Source organism: Antrostomus carolinensis, unplaced genomic scaffold, assembly GCF_000700745.2.
Source record: "Antrostomus carolinensis isolate BGI_N321 unplaced genomic scaffold, ASM70074v2 scaffold13881, whole genome shotgun sequence".
NCBI lineage: Eukaryota > Metazoa > Chordata > Aves > Caprimulgiformes > Caprimulgidae > Antrostomus > Antrostomus carolinensis.
Window position 1 is genome coordinate 46401 of NW_010296376.1, and position 13155 is coordinate 59555.

At 39.6% G+C, this 13155-nt stretch overlaps 1 protein-coding gene across 3 annotated transcripts; it reads right to left on the bottom strand.

Moving 5' to 3' along the window:
* Positions 1 to 36: 36 nt before the first annotated feature.
* ANXA7 (annexin A7) lies at positions 37 to 11961 on the bottom strand. 3 transcript variants are annotated; one of them, XM_010178275.1, is made up of 12 exons: positions 11897 to 11961; positions 8790 to 9006; positions 8376 to 8474; positions 7220 to 7263; positions 6730 to 6832; positions 6348 to 6442; positions 5526 to 5639; positions 4106 to 4276; positions 2408 to 2578; positions 2221 to 2296; positions 902 to 1014; positions 37 to 394 (listed from the first exon to the last, which is right to left on the bottom strand). In XM_010178275.1, the coding sequence occupies exons 1-12, from the start codon at positions 11951 to 11953 to the stop codon at positions 272 to 274; spliced, it is 1383 nt and encodes a 460-aa protein (XP_010176577.1). In that variant the 5' UTR covers positions 11954 to 11961; the 3' UTR covers positions 37 to 271. The 3 variants fall into 3 exon arrangements, with proteins under 3 accessions (XP_010176577.1, XP_010176578.1, XP_010176576.1); XM_010178276.1 differs by having other exon boundaries at positions 7220 to 7260; positions 11897 to 11959; XM_010178274.1 differs by having other exon boundaries at positions 8376 to 8483; positions 11897 to 11953.
* Positions 11962 to 13155: the final 1194 nt, after the last annotated feature.

Below are 13155 nucleotides of genomic sequence, written 5' to 3' on the forward strand. Positions count from 1 at the left end.
GGGAGGTAGTTTTGTCTGGGTCAAAAGGACTAAGGCTTAGGGGCTAATAGACAAGATGTATCTTTTATTTTACAATAAAGAATATTATGTGCTGTAAATTAAGGCAGTTGTAAGTGCAACAAGCTTAGTGAATCATCAAGAAGGCATATTTGATTATACAAAGTTTAAAATTATTCTTTTACACACAAGGATAGTCAGTGTCTGCATAAAGCATGTAACATGTCCTTCAGTTTGTTTTAAAAAAGAAAACAAAAAATCAGATCATCCTCTTCTATTGACCAACAATTGCCAGCAGCAAACGCCTGTAATCACCGCTTGTATCGCTTGCTATCATTGTAGCCAAAGTCTTCTGATACATTTGTGTGAACATCTGTTTAATTTGCACAAGGTCAATCTATGCAAAGGAAAAAAAAAAGGCACAAAACTTCAACACAGCATATGAATTTAACTCCTGGACAGTCACCTGCATCTCCCTCACAGACCAGAGAACACATGCCAAGGGTGAAGTGTGCAGTTAATTAACTCTGCGTGTCTTACAAGCCAGCCCGTCCCTCTGAGGACAGAGGAGAAGCTCCCAAGGCGGAGGGTCTAGCAGTTGTTCCTTGCTTTGTTAGGACTGTAGCATCCTAACTCAGCGGGACCTTTGAACTGGAGGTGCTTATCTGCTATGTGGACAGGTAACCACAGTTAAGAAGGAAGACAAGCAGTATTATTCTCTAGCCAGAGATAATTAAATTACTATAAAAAAGCTGGATTTAAAACAAATGACCATGTTCAGCTAAACCTGAACCCCATAAAACTTCATTGCAATACAGCTGTGAAAGGAGGAATAAGTGAAAAGCTGGTTAGGGCAGATAGCTTTCTGCTACATGTGGCATTTACAGAGGAGAAGGTTTCTTACCTCACTGCGAGTGACGATAATTCTGATGAGGGTAGAGTCATCTGTGCCAGCTCCTTTCATAGAATAATAAAGTCTTTCTGCAAAAAACGCTGGGCGATTTAAAGCACATTGCACTGCAATAAAGTATATTTTTAGGATTAGTTCCAGTATTGTATGCTGTATGGCAATACTGGCAGGATCAAGTCAGGATTTTTGCTGTAGACAGCTGGAGGTAGTTTTGTCTGGGTCAAAACTACAGTTATTGATGAAAATCCAGTCACTGTGGGTTACTGTTTTACAGAGAGCTAAGCTTATTTTGAAGCTGACCAAATGAGTTATTCCTTCACATGAAAACTGAGGGTTATTAGCAGGTAACTTCTCTGGAAGTGCTTTTCAAAGCTGGTGAAACCTTAATCCTCAAAATAGGTAATTTAAAAACAGTTCTCCTTGGATAGCTGGTACTGGGACACAAGGTATCTTACTCATGTTCCATTGCTAGAATCTCACTAAGAAAAGTGCAACTGTAAAAAGTTCTCATTCTACTAGTTAAGAGAATGGAGCTTGTTGTAGTTAGATTGTTCACTCTCAGGGACAAGCTGTTATTCTTTTATATGATTCTCAGAGCTGAATTTTCCCCCTAGAACCCTTGAGCAGAATGTAGTCTGGGAAGTTTTTGCTTATCCATTATGGCTACAGGAATGCTGTTGTTTTGATAAGCATTTAGTAGGACTGGTGTCTGCAGATTTACTGGTAAATCTCACTGATTCTTGCTGTCAGCAAATTGTGCTAAATTTGAACGGCTTTACTATAACAAATCAGAAGTTCAAAACAGGTTTTCTATTTTGCTGAAGTTTTCCTTAGCAAATGCTGAACTTTTTGGGGGGTAGCTGGTGGGGGACAGGGGTGGAAAGGGAACTGTGCCTAAAGTAGGTCCATGTTGGTTCTGAGATTGTGTGGGAGTGGCTCAGCTGTCTCTGCTGAGGTGCCACACAACCAGAGCCGCGGCTCTGTTACACTGGTATTCGCAGAGCTGTGAAAAATACAGCTGCAAGCACTAACCAGTGACCCTCGTGTAGTTGCCTGCCTTCCCAGAGAGGTGACAAGTAGTTTCTATGTAGCCTTTCCTTGCTTCAAAGTGACTTCTTCATGGTGGATGCTTATTTTCTCAAATTAAGTGTAAACAGAATAATTTTAATAATTTAAGTTACTTTTGTGCTAGCCAAGTCTCAGATCGTGTGTTCATCTGCCATATGGCCAGTGTTGAACTGGATTCTTCTTCAGTTTATGTTTACAAGTTTTAATTCCTACAGGGTAAGGGGAAGGAAAAAAGTATCACTTACAAATAGTCTTCAGACCACGTTCCACGTTTCCAGAAAATTCTCGGTCAATGCTGCTTAATAAATCACGATTAGCAATCTACAAATAAATGAAATTAATATGTGGATAACGAAATGCAGAAATAAGTGGAACCTTAGTTTAAAATACACTGACCAAGCTGATTTCTTGAAATCAGTGAAGAACTCCTACCCTGGAGTATGCCTCAACTGTTGCTTTCAGTTGGGGAAAACTTCTGCTTGCCAGAACCATATTAAAGCAAGATTCATCAGTCCCAAGTTTTCCTTCACCTGCTTGGTACAGACGCTGAGCATCTTCCTGAGCTTTTTGGTAATCCACAGTTTGATTCTCATCCCGATTACCCTAAAAGCAAAGATACCGGCTGTCAAATGACATTACACAGAGAAGGCTATGCTTTAACTGCTTGCAGTCTAGATCCCAAGCATGTATCTTCAAAGCTTGAAGCAGAAAGAGTAATACCAGTTTTAAATACATTGCATTGCTTTAAAACTACTCTTTGGTTTAATATTTCTTACAGGCAACAAATACAAAAGTGGCCCAGAACTCTATCTGTAGGGCATGCTTTAAACTGTCGATATACTGACTCGGATAATTTCACTCCTGCATACCATCTCATAGTTCTAATTAAGTAAGTAATGTACTTAATTCTCTATTTACTTAATAAAGTAAGCTTTCTCTTGATTTGTTTGTTTCTAGGCTTCAAGTTGCAAAGAATCTTCCCAAATGAACTAATGAATTATCTTACTGAATATGCACACCTGAAATATCTCAGGTCTTCTATTTTATTTAGAGTTTGTAATTTCAAGTATGAATGTCTCCAGAAAACACTTACTATAGTTGTAATATGTCAGTAGGGCTTATATGACATTTTATGTGCTTTGGGTTGGGTTTTTTTGTTGTTTGTGGTGGTTTTTTGTTTGCTTTTTTTCTTTTACTTCCCAGTGCATGTATGGACACTGCTAAATATACTGGCTGAGTAGGCTGAATACATGCTCTACATGCTCTCAAATACCCTTGTATCTATAGTGGTTAATATAATATTTAAACAATGTGGTTGTCAATTATTGTAAAGTACTGCATCTATCAAAATAAAAATTAGCAGCATGAGCTTCTCAAGGTTTGCTTTTTTTTGTGGATTTTGACTTTTTAATCCAAATACCTAGTAAATAGCTGAACTCTCACAAAGGTAGAGGCAAATGAGGTAGAGAAGTGTCATAGAAACTATTGATCAGAGAAACGTGGGAAGTTGCATTAGTACATATTTCTTCCTAAACACGGATAACTGCAAGTTACTATTCTTCAAAAAGAGCCCTAGTAAGTGTCACTGGATAAGCAAGCTCCAGCGTTCACCTGAGTTCAATAGTAGCGCCTCTCTAATTCTGGTGATGTGAAGGGAGTAAGTTGGGAGGTCAGTTTTGTTCTGTGGTGCCTCTTAGCTTGTTTGTAGGGATTCTCACAGGTACTCTGCATATCATAAAGGTTATCCCTATCAGATTCACCCAAATTATTTTGTTAACGTATGCACAAAATAAAAAGCATCTTGCTTTAACAGCAGTGAGGGCTTACCACTTGATTGCATCTACACAATAAAGTATTCACATGTAAATTCTCTGAGATGAATAGAGGGTGCTAAATAGGTCACACAATTCATTGTAGATTTGTAGACAGGAAGTATCTCTTCCTTGAGGAGGGACTAAAGTGTCACATCTTGTCATTAGGGAATAAATTAATGGCCCTGGGCTAATTTCTTAAAAACGTGGCTCAGCTAAGCATGCACAGGCAACTTATTTATGGAGCCGTTATGACTACATGCATCTAAGTCAGACTGTACACCATTATCTTACCAAAAAAAATAAAATTAAAGCTCACTTGGCACATAGATATAAGTAATCGTTCAAAGTGTCCTGAAGTGTCTGCTCTGATGTCTTGTTCGATGTCCCTTCCAAATTCCAATTTATAGCAGTTCACTATGTCTCGAATTTCCTGGTTTGTCCTTGTGCATAGGATCTCAATCAGCACTCTCTCCTGAGTGCCTGCTCCCTGTAGGCAGAGGAAAAGAGGACATAACTACAAAGCACCACCTAGTCCGTTTTCCTCAACTGTGAAATTAAGCAGTTACCTGTTATTTCAAAACTTAATACAGTCTACATTGTAAGAACATTATCTTTGCAGTATGAAAGCACAAATCTTCTGTACATTTAAAAATGGAATGAAGATTCCTCAAACATTCAGTTCTGCGCCAGTTCAAAAAACTACCCCAAAACTATGCATCCACAACAGTGACATCCGCCAAAGTTAACTGGAAAATGGTTTAGGAAGGAAAATTTTTTTGCAACCTTAATCTAAAAACATACTGGAGGAAGTTAGAGCCTTATGATAATCGTTAAAGCCAAAGATACATGTGTAAATTTTGTTTTGGTCAGAATGTGGCCACTTCCTCAACATGGAGCACCGGCAGGAACTTTTCATAGGTGCTTCCCTCTCCCTCCATTAATAAAAATTAACTGTGAGTTCTGTGTACAGTGAGATCTTACTGGCATGGTCATTTCTCTTCAGGCAAGGAGTAGATAGGTGTGGATCTATGTGAGGCTTCTAGGTAATGTTATGTTACAAATTTTTTAGAACGGTCAAGAGTGGCTGTTGCCTCCACAAAAGCCAGGTCTTCATTTAAGAGCCACATTCTTTAGAAGGTCTGCATTCATACATGGGTTAAGTTACTCGTTTGCAGTATCAGCCACCTGCTAGCTGCTGCAGCTCAAATAAGCAAGAGATTCTGGTAAACTGGATGTATCAGTTTACCAGAGTTAGCTCACCTAATCTCATGCAGTCTTAATACTTGAACAGATACTTGCATCATCTGACCTTAAGAAAATATTTTTCCATTGTTACCCTTTTGGAAAAAACCTGGGATAATCCAAAAACGTCTGTCAGTAACAACAGTTCCTAGTAAGGAGAGGTACGAACCTTCAGTTTAAACAATGGTTACAGTTTTAACAGCACCCTGGCCCTTTCTAGGTTCTAGCAAAAACTATGACCAAGTGTCAGAGAACAAAGTTCTGTCCTGCAGCATTCCATCCTGTGCTGGATGGACAGGTGCTCTGAATTGGCTAATCCTGCAGAAATTAGCTGGAACTGGGGGACACAGCAGAAAATAATTTTAAGCCTCACAGTCCCAACATTTGTTTGTCACTTACAGGATTTTTCAGCAATGCAAGGATCAGGTGTTCTCTTTTCTTAGATGAGCATTTTAAGATGGCTTTGAACTACTTTGTTCACAGGAAAACCATACCTTCATTGCATGACGTAAACTCCAGGCATCGTAGTAGGTGCTAGGCATGAAGAGTGCTAGAATCAATTCTTCCACATTTCCACTTAACTCAGACTTCAGATCTTTAATTAAATCCTGTTCAATTATAAAGACAAAAAGGGCTTTGGAGAATGTTAGCCATGTAGATTATACTGAAAAAAAGATCAAACTAGATTTTACTTTTCTGACTGATTTCTACCTTTGTGCTGTTTTTCCTGTAAAGCTTTGTTTTATTTCTTACAAAGAGCTTCCCTCTGTCCAAAACTTTGACAGCTCAGCTCTTCTCTATTATCTCCTCACTAATTAGGACCTCGTCAGGTCCTGAAAGTGTAACTATAAAATTTCACTTTAAGTTGCAAAAATTACAAGGGGGAAGAAATTAAATTATCTCAGCCTTTTATTGCCTAACCAATCCTGAAACAGTTTCTCAGTTTCTTTCTTAAGAAAATCCAGAGTTTCATGCTGGTTTGTGTGCATAAAAAACTTGGTAGTTTCAGACACTAACACTGGGACAGTTTAAGTTTTGTTACTTTCTGTCTATCAAGCATTACAAAAGCAGAGAAGCTTCTTGTTTGGTCAGGGACAGAGCCAGCCCCCAGCATTCCCCCACCCCTGCTTCTGCCAGGTATCAGGGCAACACCATGTTAAATACCAGATGGCCCCTGGTACACAAGGAATATAACCAAAAGAAGCGCATTTAAAAAATGCCCAAACCACTCCCCAGGACTAAACTGCAATCAGGCAGTTAAAGCACCAGCTTAAAGTTTGGTTTTGTTTAACAGTTCAAAGAACTAGTGAACGTACCTTGCCATACATAGTCTTGAAAGCTGCCTTGATTTTTTGCCTTTGATCATTGGAGCGGTTAGCAACGACATTGATGATGGCCTGCTCATCAGTTCCTTGGAAACAGAAGGGCAGCTTCATGTAAGAACTCATAATAATCCCTGTGAGACTATGTATTTTGTCATCTTGCATTTGGCTACAGTTACGTAATCAATGGCTACTGTTTAGTCTACCAGATCTTCTATGTAACTTCATCTACTAACTACTCAAGTAATTTTGAAAATACGACTTTTGAAAAGCTTGGGTAGAAAAAAATGTATGGTTAAATAAAAATTGAAGAAAGGGACAAAATGACATTAAGAAGTTAGTTCAACAGAAATTAAAGCTTCTATTGCTTACTTACCAAAGCCCTTCATAGCTTTGCGTAGAATTTCTGCGTCCCTTCCAGCATCAAAGTTTGGGGCAGGTTGGATTGTGCCCTGGGTACACTGAATCATGGCTGCAGGCTGAAAAATTAGTGATTTGTAACTAGCTATTCTGCACAATATAAATTCAAATTTAAATCACAACTTTGGAATCCGTACTTCAGAAGGAGTTGTACATTAGTTCACCTTTTTTTTTTCCCCTCTAACACAGAATTAGGGCAACATTTAGTTGTGTTAAACAGCTTTGGCCCACCAGTGCCAAAGCGATGCTTTTACCCAATTGTATGGATGAAGATCTACTTGATGAGCAAGTATACACAGGGTTATGATCTTGCTCAGGTGTACTCTTGAGTGTAGCTGAGAATTCTTGATGCAGAACACACTGTAAATTTTTGGAAACCATTTGTAAAAACATTAGAACTACAGAAGCTACATAAGTTTGATTATAGAAGAAGATATAGCACATACCGGACCAGGCATTGGTGATGGTGCTTGTCCACCAGGAGATCCTACTGAAAATAAATTAAAAGAACAAGATAAAAGGAATTAATTAGGTCTCCTCTTAATATGTAAATGCTATCTAATCTGAAAATAAAGCCACTTACAGAGCTACCACTGCACAAAACCTGTTGCCTAAGTCATTCTACCTATCATGATCAGTAACTGAACTTCATGCCCTTCAGAATGATGGGAAGAAGTAATCACAGACTCATTCTGTTACAGATACTAGCAATGCAATTCTAAAAACACTAAATTTACTGAGGCTGTGGGAACTGGAAGGATCTCTCCTTATTCAATATTGCTGTCTTTGACAGAAACCAAATAGCCCACGCAAATGAAGAATGCGTGTCATATGCTCTGTTTAAAGTCCTGTTACACACTTTAAAATGTCTAGCGAATAAACAATAAATAGTAAGAATATGTTGGTGCAAAAAGAATTGAAGGAATTTCATTTTGTCATCAAAAGCACTGTGAATACAGAAGTTATAACTACATTTTTTTGTACTGGAATTTTATTTTTATCCATAATACATGTGTACAATTGTTAGCATTTTAACAGCAGCTTGAGTTATTATTACAGTTAACAAAGCAATTATTAAAAAAAAAAAGTTTTGCTGCTTTGAATTTCTTGCAAACACAACTGGACATCCCAGGACAAAAATCGTCTTGATGGGAACTCACCACTCACAGCATTAAAAAACCTGCACCATTTTTAAGCAACTGTGTGCATTCTCCTTTCCACATCTCCCACTCTGTCAAGGATCACCATGAACATACAGATCTGAAAAATGTAACCATTTCTTTGAGATTTACAGAACAGCTAGACACTCATTGGATTTCACAGTTCTCATCAGATACTTGCATTGTGAAGAAGGATAAGCACCTAACCACTACTACATCATGACCATTAATCAATTGTCAGCTGTCCCTTTTGGATGTAGCACCTATACAGATGGTTCTTAGCAGCCCTTCAGTGGTCTTGTCCAGAAAGGCAGCAGGAGGTATACAGCATACAAACCTCAACAGCTAAAAGTAACAAAGGTAAGGGCCTCATTTGTTACTGCCTATCCTGGGATCTCCTGGTTTAACCTTGGATGCTTAAAATTTCTTCTATATGTCATACCTGGAATTTGTGCTGGTCCACCTCCCGCATAGCTTTGGGCAGGAGGCTGCGGATAGCCACCAAAGCCAGGGCCAGTGGGAGGCACGCCAAAGCCAGGGCCTGCAGGAGCTAGGAGAGGAAGAAAGACTTAAGCATGCTTATACTTGACTTCTGACACAACATCAGCCAGGTTATTAAGCAGAGCTATGCAAGAGACTGATTTCTTTGTGTCTGTGCAGTGGCCCAAAAGCATCAAGGCCCTGCCATCAGCATGCAGGCGTTTCCTGCTAGATAGCAATCTGCCTGGCAGCCTCATGCCGCTGCCTAAATCCATCACTGGGCAAAGCTGCTTTTCTTTACTACTTCTACCAAGCATGGGGAATGGTTACACCAGAAATCACTAACTCTAGATTTCACTCTAACACAGGACCTTACCTCCGGGATAAGGTGGCATTCCTCCAGCCTGGGGAGCTCCAGGGTAGCCCCCAGGGGCAGGGTAGCCCCCCGGGGCAGGATATCCTGGCGCCCCTGGATACCCAGCACTCGGTGGTGCTGCAGGATAGGTCCCTCCTCCTGCTGGAGGGTATCCCCCGGGAACAGCGGGATAGGCGTACTGACCGGCTGGCGGATAGACAGACTCTTGTCCTGTTGGCTGAAACACAAAAATGGGATGTCTGTGAGCCTGCTAACAGGACATTAGGGTAAAAACTCTCAAGCTACCAAAATGTCCACATGTACAATAACATGAATTATATAATTAGATTCAGCACTTGAAGCAGCAGCAGCAGAATTCCTGAAGCCTGGATGGGGCCCTCCTTGTTGGGTTTTTGGATAAGTCTCCCACGTTGACACAATCAGAGAGTGGTGCAGGGTGGAAGGCACCTCTGGATGGCCTCTGACACCATCCATCTTAACAGCAGGGACAGCTTCAGAGTTAGATGTGGTCATACAAGGCCTTGTCAAGTTTTCAGTATCTCCAAAGAACAGCGAATCCACAGCCTCTCTGGGCCTCTGTTCCAGTGTTTGACTGCTCTCATGGTGAAAAATGTTTTTCACAAATCAGATTGTAATTACAAGCTCTGGTTATTGCCAGCTGCCCTTTCACTGTGTACATCTGAGTACTGAGTCTGGCTCCAATGTCTCCATCACTCGTTCTTACGTAGCAGAAGACTGAATAGATCTTTGCTTCACCTTCTCTTCTGCAGGCAAGCAGCCCACCCTAGACATGCTCCTGTTTGTCCATGTCTCTGTTGTATGGGGAGGCTACAACTAGACACTGTATTGCAGATGTGGCTTTGTGAGCACTGAGCACAGAGGAATAATCATTTCCCTTGACCTGCTGGCTTCACTCTTGCTAAAGCCTGATATGTCACTAGCCTTCCTCCCTGGGGACATGTACTGCTGAGCCACATTCAACTTGTCAACCACCAGGACCCCTAGTCCTTTACTGGAAAGCTGCTGCTTCTGTCCCATATGAGTAAGAGGTGGGCTCAGGTAGGCTTGCTCTCTATGAATGATGAGGAGCTCACCTCCTGTTTTTATAGGACTTTTAAGAGCTTAATATCTTTGAAACTTCTGCCTCTGTTGCACAACCAGTATTTTCAAATGTTACATGGTGAGAACTTAAAAGAGATGTTTGGGGTTCTTTTCCATTTCCTTTGGAATCCAGGTTACAAAGCATGGACATTCAATGACTAAATCTGGACCACTGAGTCAGATTGAACACCTATTACAGGTTTTAAATAAAAAGAACAAGTCAAACATCTGTATGCCTTTGTTTTGCTCTGTGTATGACTTACCTTCATACCACAAAGGTTGCTATTAGCATTAACGTACATTAGAAATATTTACTTGAATGACCAGGATCTCTAAGGGAAAACCCTGTAAGTTAAAAGTCATATACTTGATCTTAAAAATCAGGTATTTAAAATCAGCTTCATAATGAAGCATAGTGTATGAACTCATTACTCACTTGCTGGGAATCATCTTTCCTGACTAACTTTATAAATATGGGTCACGCATTACATACAGTGCACACTCTTTCTTGAGCCTAGAAAATAGAAACAAACTGCAAAGCAGTGAAGTCTAGCTCGAATGTTCTCCTTGGGTTTGGTTGCCCCAAGATTTCTACCCTCAGATTACTGTGCCCAGGCTATATAATATTCTATTCCCCAGTGGTACAGTTTAACCTTTCTCTGCCAGATTAAAAAAAAAAAAATTAATGAAATTTAGATTCACAAATCCAAAATTAGGATCCTCAAAAGCCCTGCTCAGATAACTATCACTACTGCAGAAGAAAATAATTTCACATTGGTTTTTTTGCGCTGGTTATCACTTTGGGCATCATCAATGAGAGTAGGAAACCTGGAAACATTGATATAAAATCTAAAGGGTCTTTTAAATTAATCAATATTGGCAATATTTTAGATGCTAGCTAAGAAAGAAAACATTTTCAGATGTAATTAAAAATAAATTCCAGCTACAATCATGAGGATTCAGCAGAACCTTAAGAAGGAGAAAGAGAAATCCTGGAGTTAAGAAAGTCTGTTTCTAACATGTTTGTCTTTAGTTTGACTGAGTTTAGGGTTTCAGAGGGAGTAAGGGTAAATTGTAAAGCAAAATAATAATGTATTTATATGCATGTCTTTATATATATTGCATGTATTTATAGCTTTTCAGTATCTTAATCAGATGCAGGCTGAGTTCCACGCTTAAATCTAGTTTTGTACGACATAAAACACAGACCATATAAAATTCCCACAATTACAGTATGATCGGTGCCATACTAATAAAAGCTCACAGTTGCATCTAGCTTTGAAAAACGATGCAGGCATATAAAAAAGATAGCAGTATCAGCCACACCTGATACATTCCATCCTTCCGTTAAGTTTCATTGGAATTTTTAATCCATTCAGTCGTGAGCTGAATGTGGAACAAAGTCCTGCAGCTGAAGGATAGGCGGTCAAAGTCAAGATGTGGTGTCCTTTATCCTGAGAAAAATATTTACTTGGTGTCGTATGAAAGCTGGGCTACTTGAGTAAAGCATTCCAAGCTCTTCCTGAGAGTAATGGCCACTGAAATTTGTTCAGGATCTCTGTAAATCCTGGGATTCAGGTATGCAGAATTTGTTAGAGACTGTGGTAGAGACTGGTTCTCTTGACTCTGTATGTAAAGACCTGCATATTTATGTAAGAACTGCTAATACTTTAAAAAAATTATTTGCTGAGATAGTTAGCTGTATAAAAAAAAATAAATCTCACAAGACAAAGGTAAACTAAAACAAGACCAAACAATCAAAAATCTTTCTGGGACAACAGGCAACATTAAAAAAAATAATCTTAAACTTCCTTTTTAGAATTCTTATGAGATAACTGTAAAGTCATCCTCAGGGATATGTAGATGAAAACAAAGACCATAATCTCTAGAGAATACTGTATACGAACTGACAGATACTGTTTACACACACACAGAGCACAGTAAGAAGGGGTATTGACAGAATATAAATCCATTAGGAATGCAACACATTCAAGAGCTACACTTACCGGATAACCAGGGAAAGCAGGGTAGCCGCCAGAAGGGGGATAACCAGGGTATGACATTCTGGGGAGGAAAAAAAAAGATTCACTGTCAAGGCAGTATATATAAATGACTTGGTAGTAGTTATTGGCTTGCTAATTACCTGTTAAATCATTTGAACAGTGCGTTTAGTAGGTTTAGAATTGCTCAGGAGCACTTGTCACCTATTAAACCCACAAAACCTTTCATTTTTTTCATACACATGACCATAGCAAGCAGGATTCAGAAGGGAAGCATCTTCAACTTTGTAATTAACTACCGCTCTTATTTAGGGTCAGACATGGAAGCATGAGGAGGCTTGAACCTCCAAAAAGAACTCTGAAATACAGGATACACTTTGAGGTGCCAGCTGGAGCCCTTTGCCAGAACAGAAACAAGGTTCAGGCTAGAGCAGTGCCCCAGCCCTGCAGAGCACCAAGTGCCTGGCTCCCATCACCCTGTACTCCTCCACGCCCAAGGGTGGTTCCTGTGAGAAGAGCAGGACCCTATCTATCCCATGTAAAATCATGATTTGTTAGAAACCTGTGTAATCCCCCAGCATTACTTCATTTATGTAGATTTCTGTTTCCTGCCAGTAACTGTTTATTTTAGTCCCATTTTTAACTGAGGGGCTTGGGGAGTAGGATCAGGATGAGACACAGATCATCCCCCAGGTTGCCAACCAGTTGAGCCAAGTTTCGAGGCCATTAACCAGGTTACAAAATATTTAATGGCAGGGAAAAAAAATCATGTTAATACTGACCAGCCAGATTCCCTGATCAGGGCCTTGCAGTTACAGCGTTTCTAAGACAATATGCACCTTAGCTGCAGAAATCAAAGGACGTGGAAAATATAAAAATGAATGCAATACAGCGAATGAGTATTCACATTTCTAGGTGTTCACTGGCCAAAACAAATGGATTTGAAAGCAGAATTCTCACTGCGTTGGACCATTAAGGCAATAGGTGGTCACAGAATTAAACATCCGAGACTGTGGAAAACATTAAAGCTTTGCGTAGGTTAGTTCAAGTAAGAGCCAAAAACAACTTGTAGAGAAGCACAGTTATGCAGTCTCACACTGATAAACGTGGATCATCAGTTCCAAATGAAGGAGGAAGAACAACAACATTTATAAATCTGTGCTTTAGTCATAAACACTGATAATTTATTTCCCTAAGAAGAAACACCTTAAACCAGTATCTGTACAGTACTGACAGCTACTTGAATGGACTTTAAATTTGGCTTT

Coding starts and splice junctions, on each gene's coding strand:
- ANXA7 (XM_010178274.1), bottom strand. CDS start 11,953: ATGTCATACCCTGGTTATCCCCCTTCTGGCGGCTACCCTGCTTTCCCT. Junction 5,640..6,347: donor TCAAGACTATGTATGGCAAG/GTACGTTCACTA, acceptor ATAATTGAACAG/GATTTAATTAAAGATCTGAA. Junction 2,579..4,105: donor TACTTATATCTATGTGCCAA/GTGAGCTTTAAT, acceptor CTTTGCTTTTAG/GGTAATCGGGATGAGAATCA.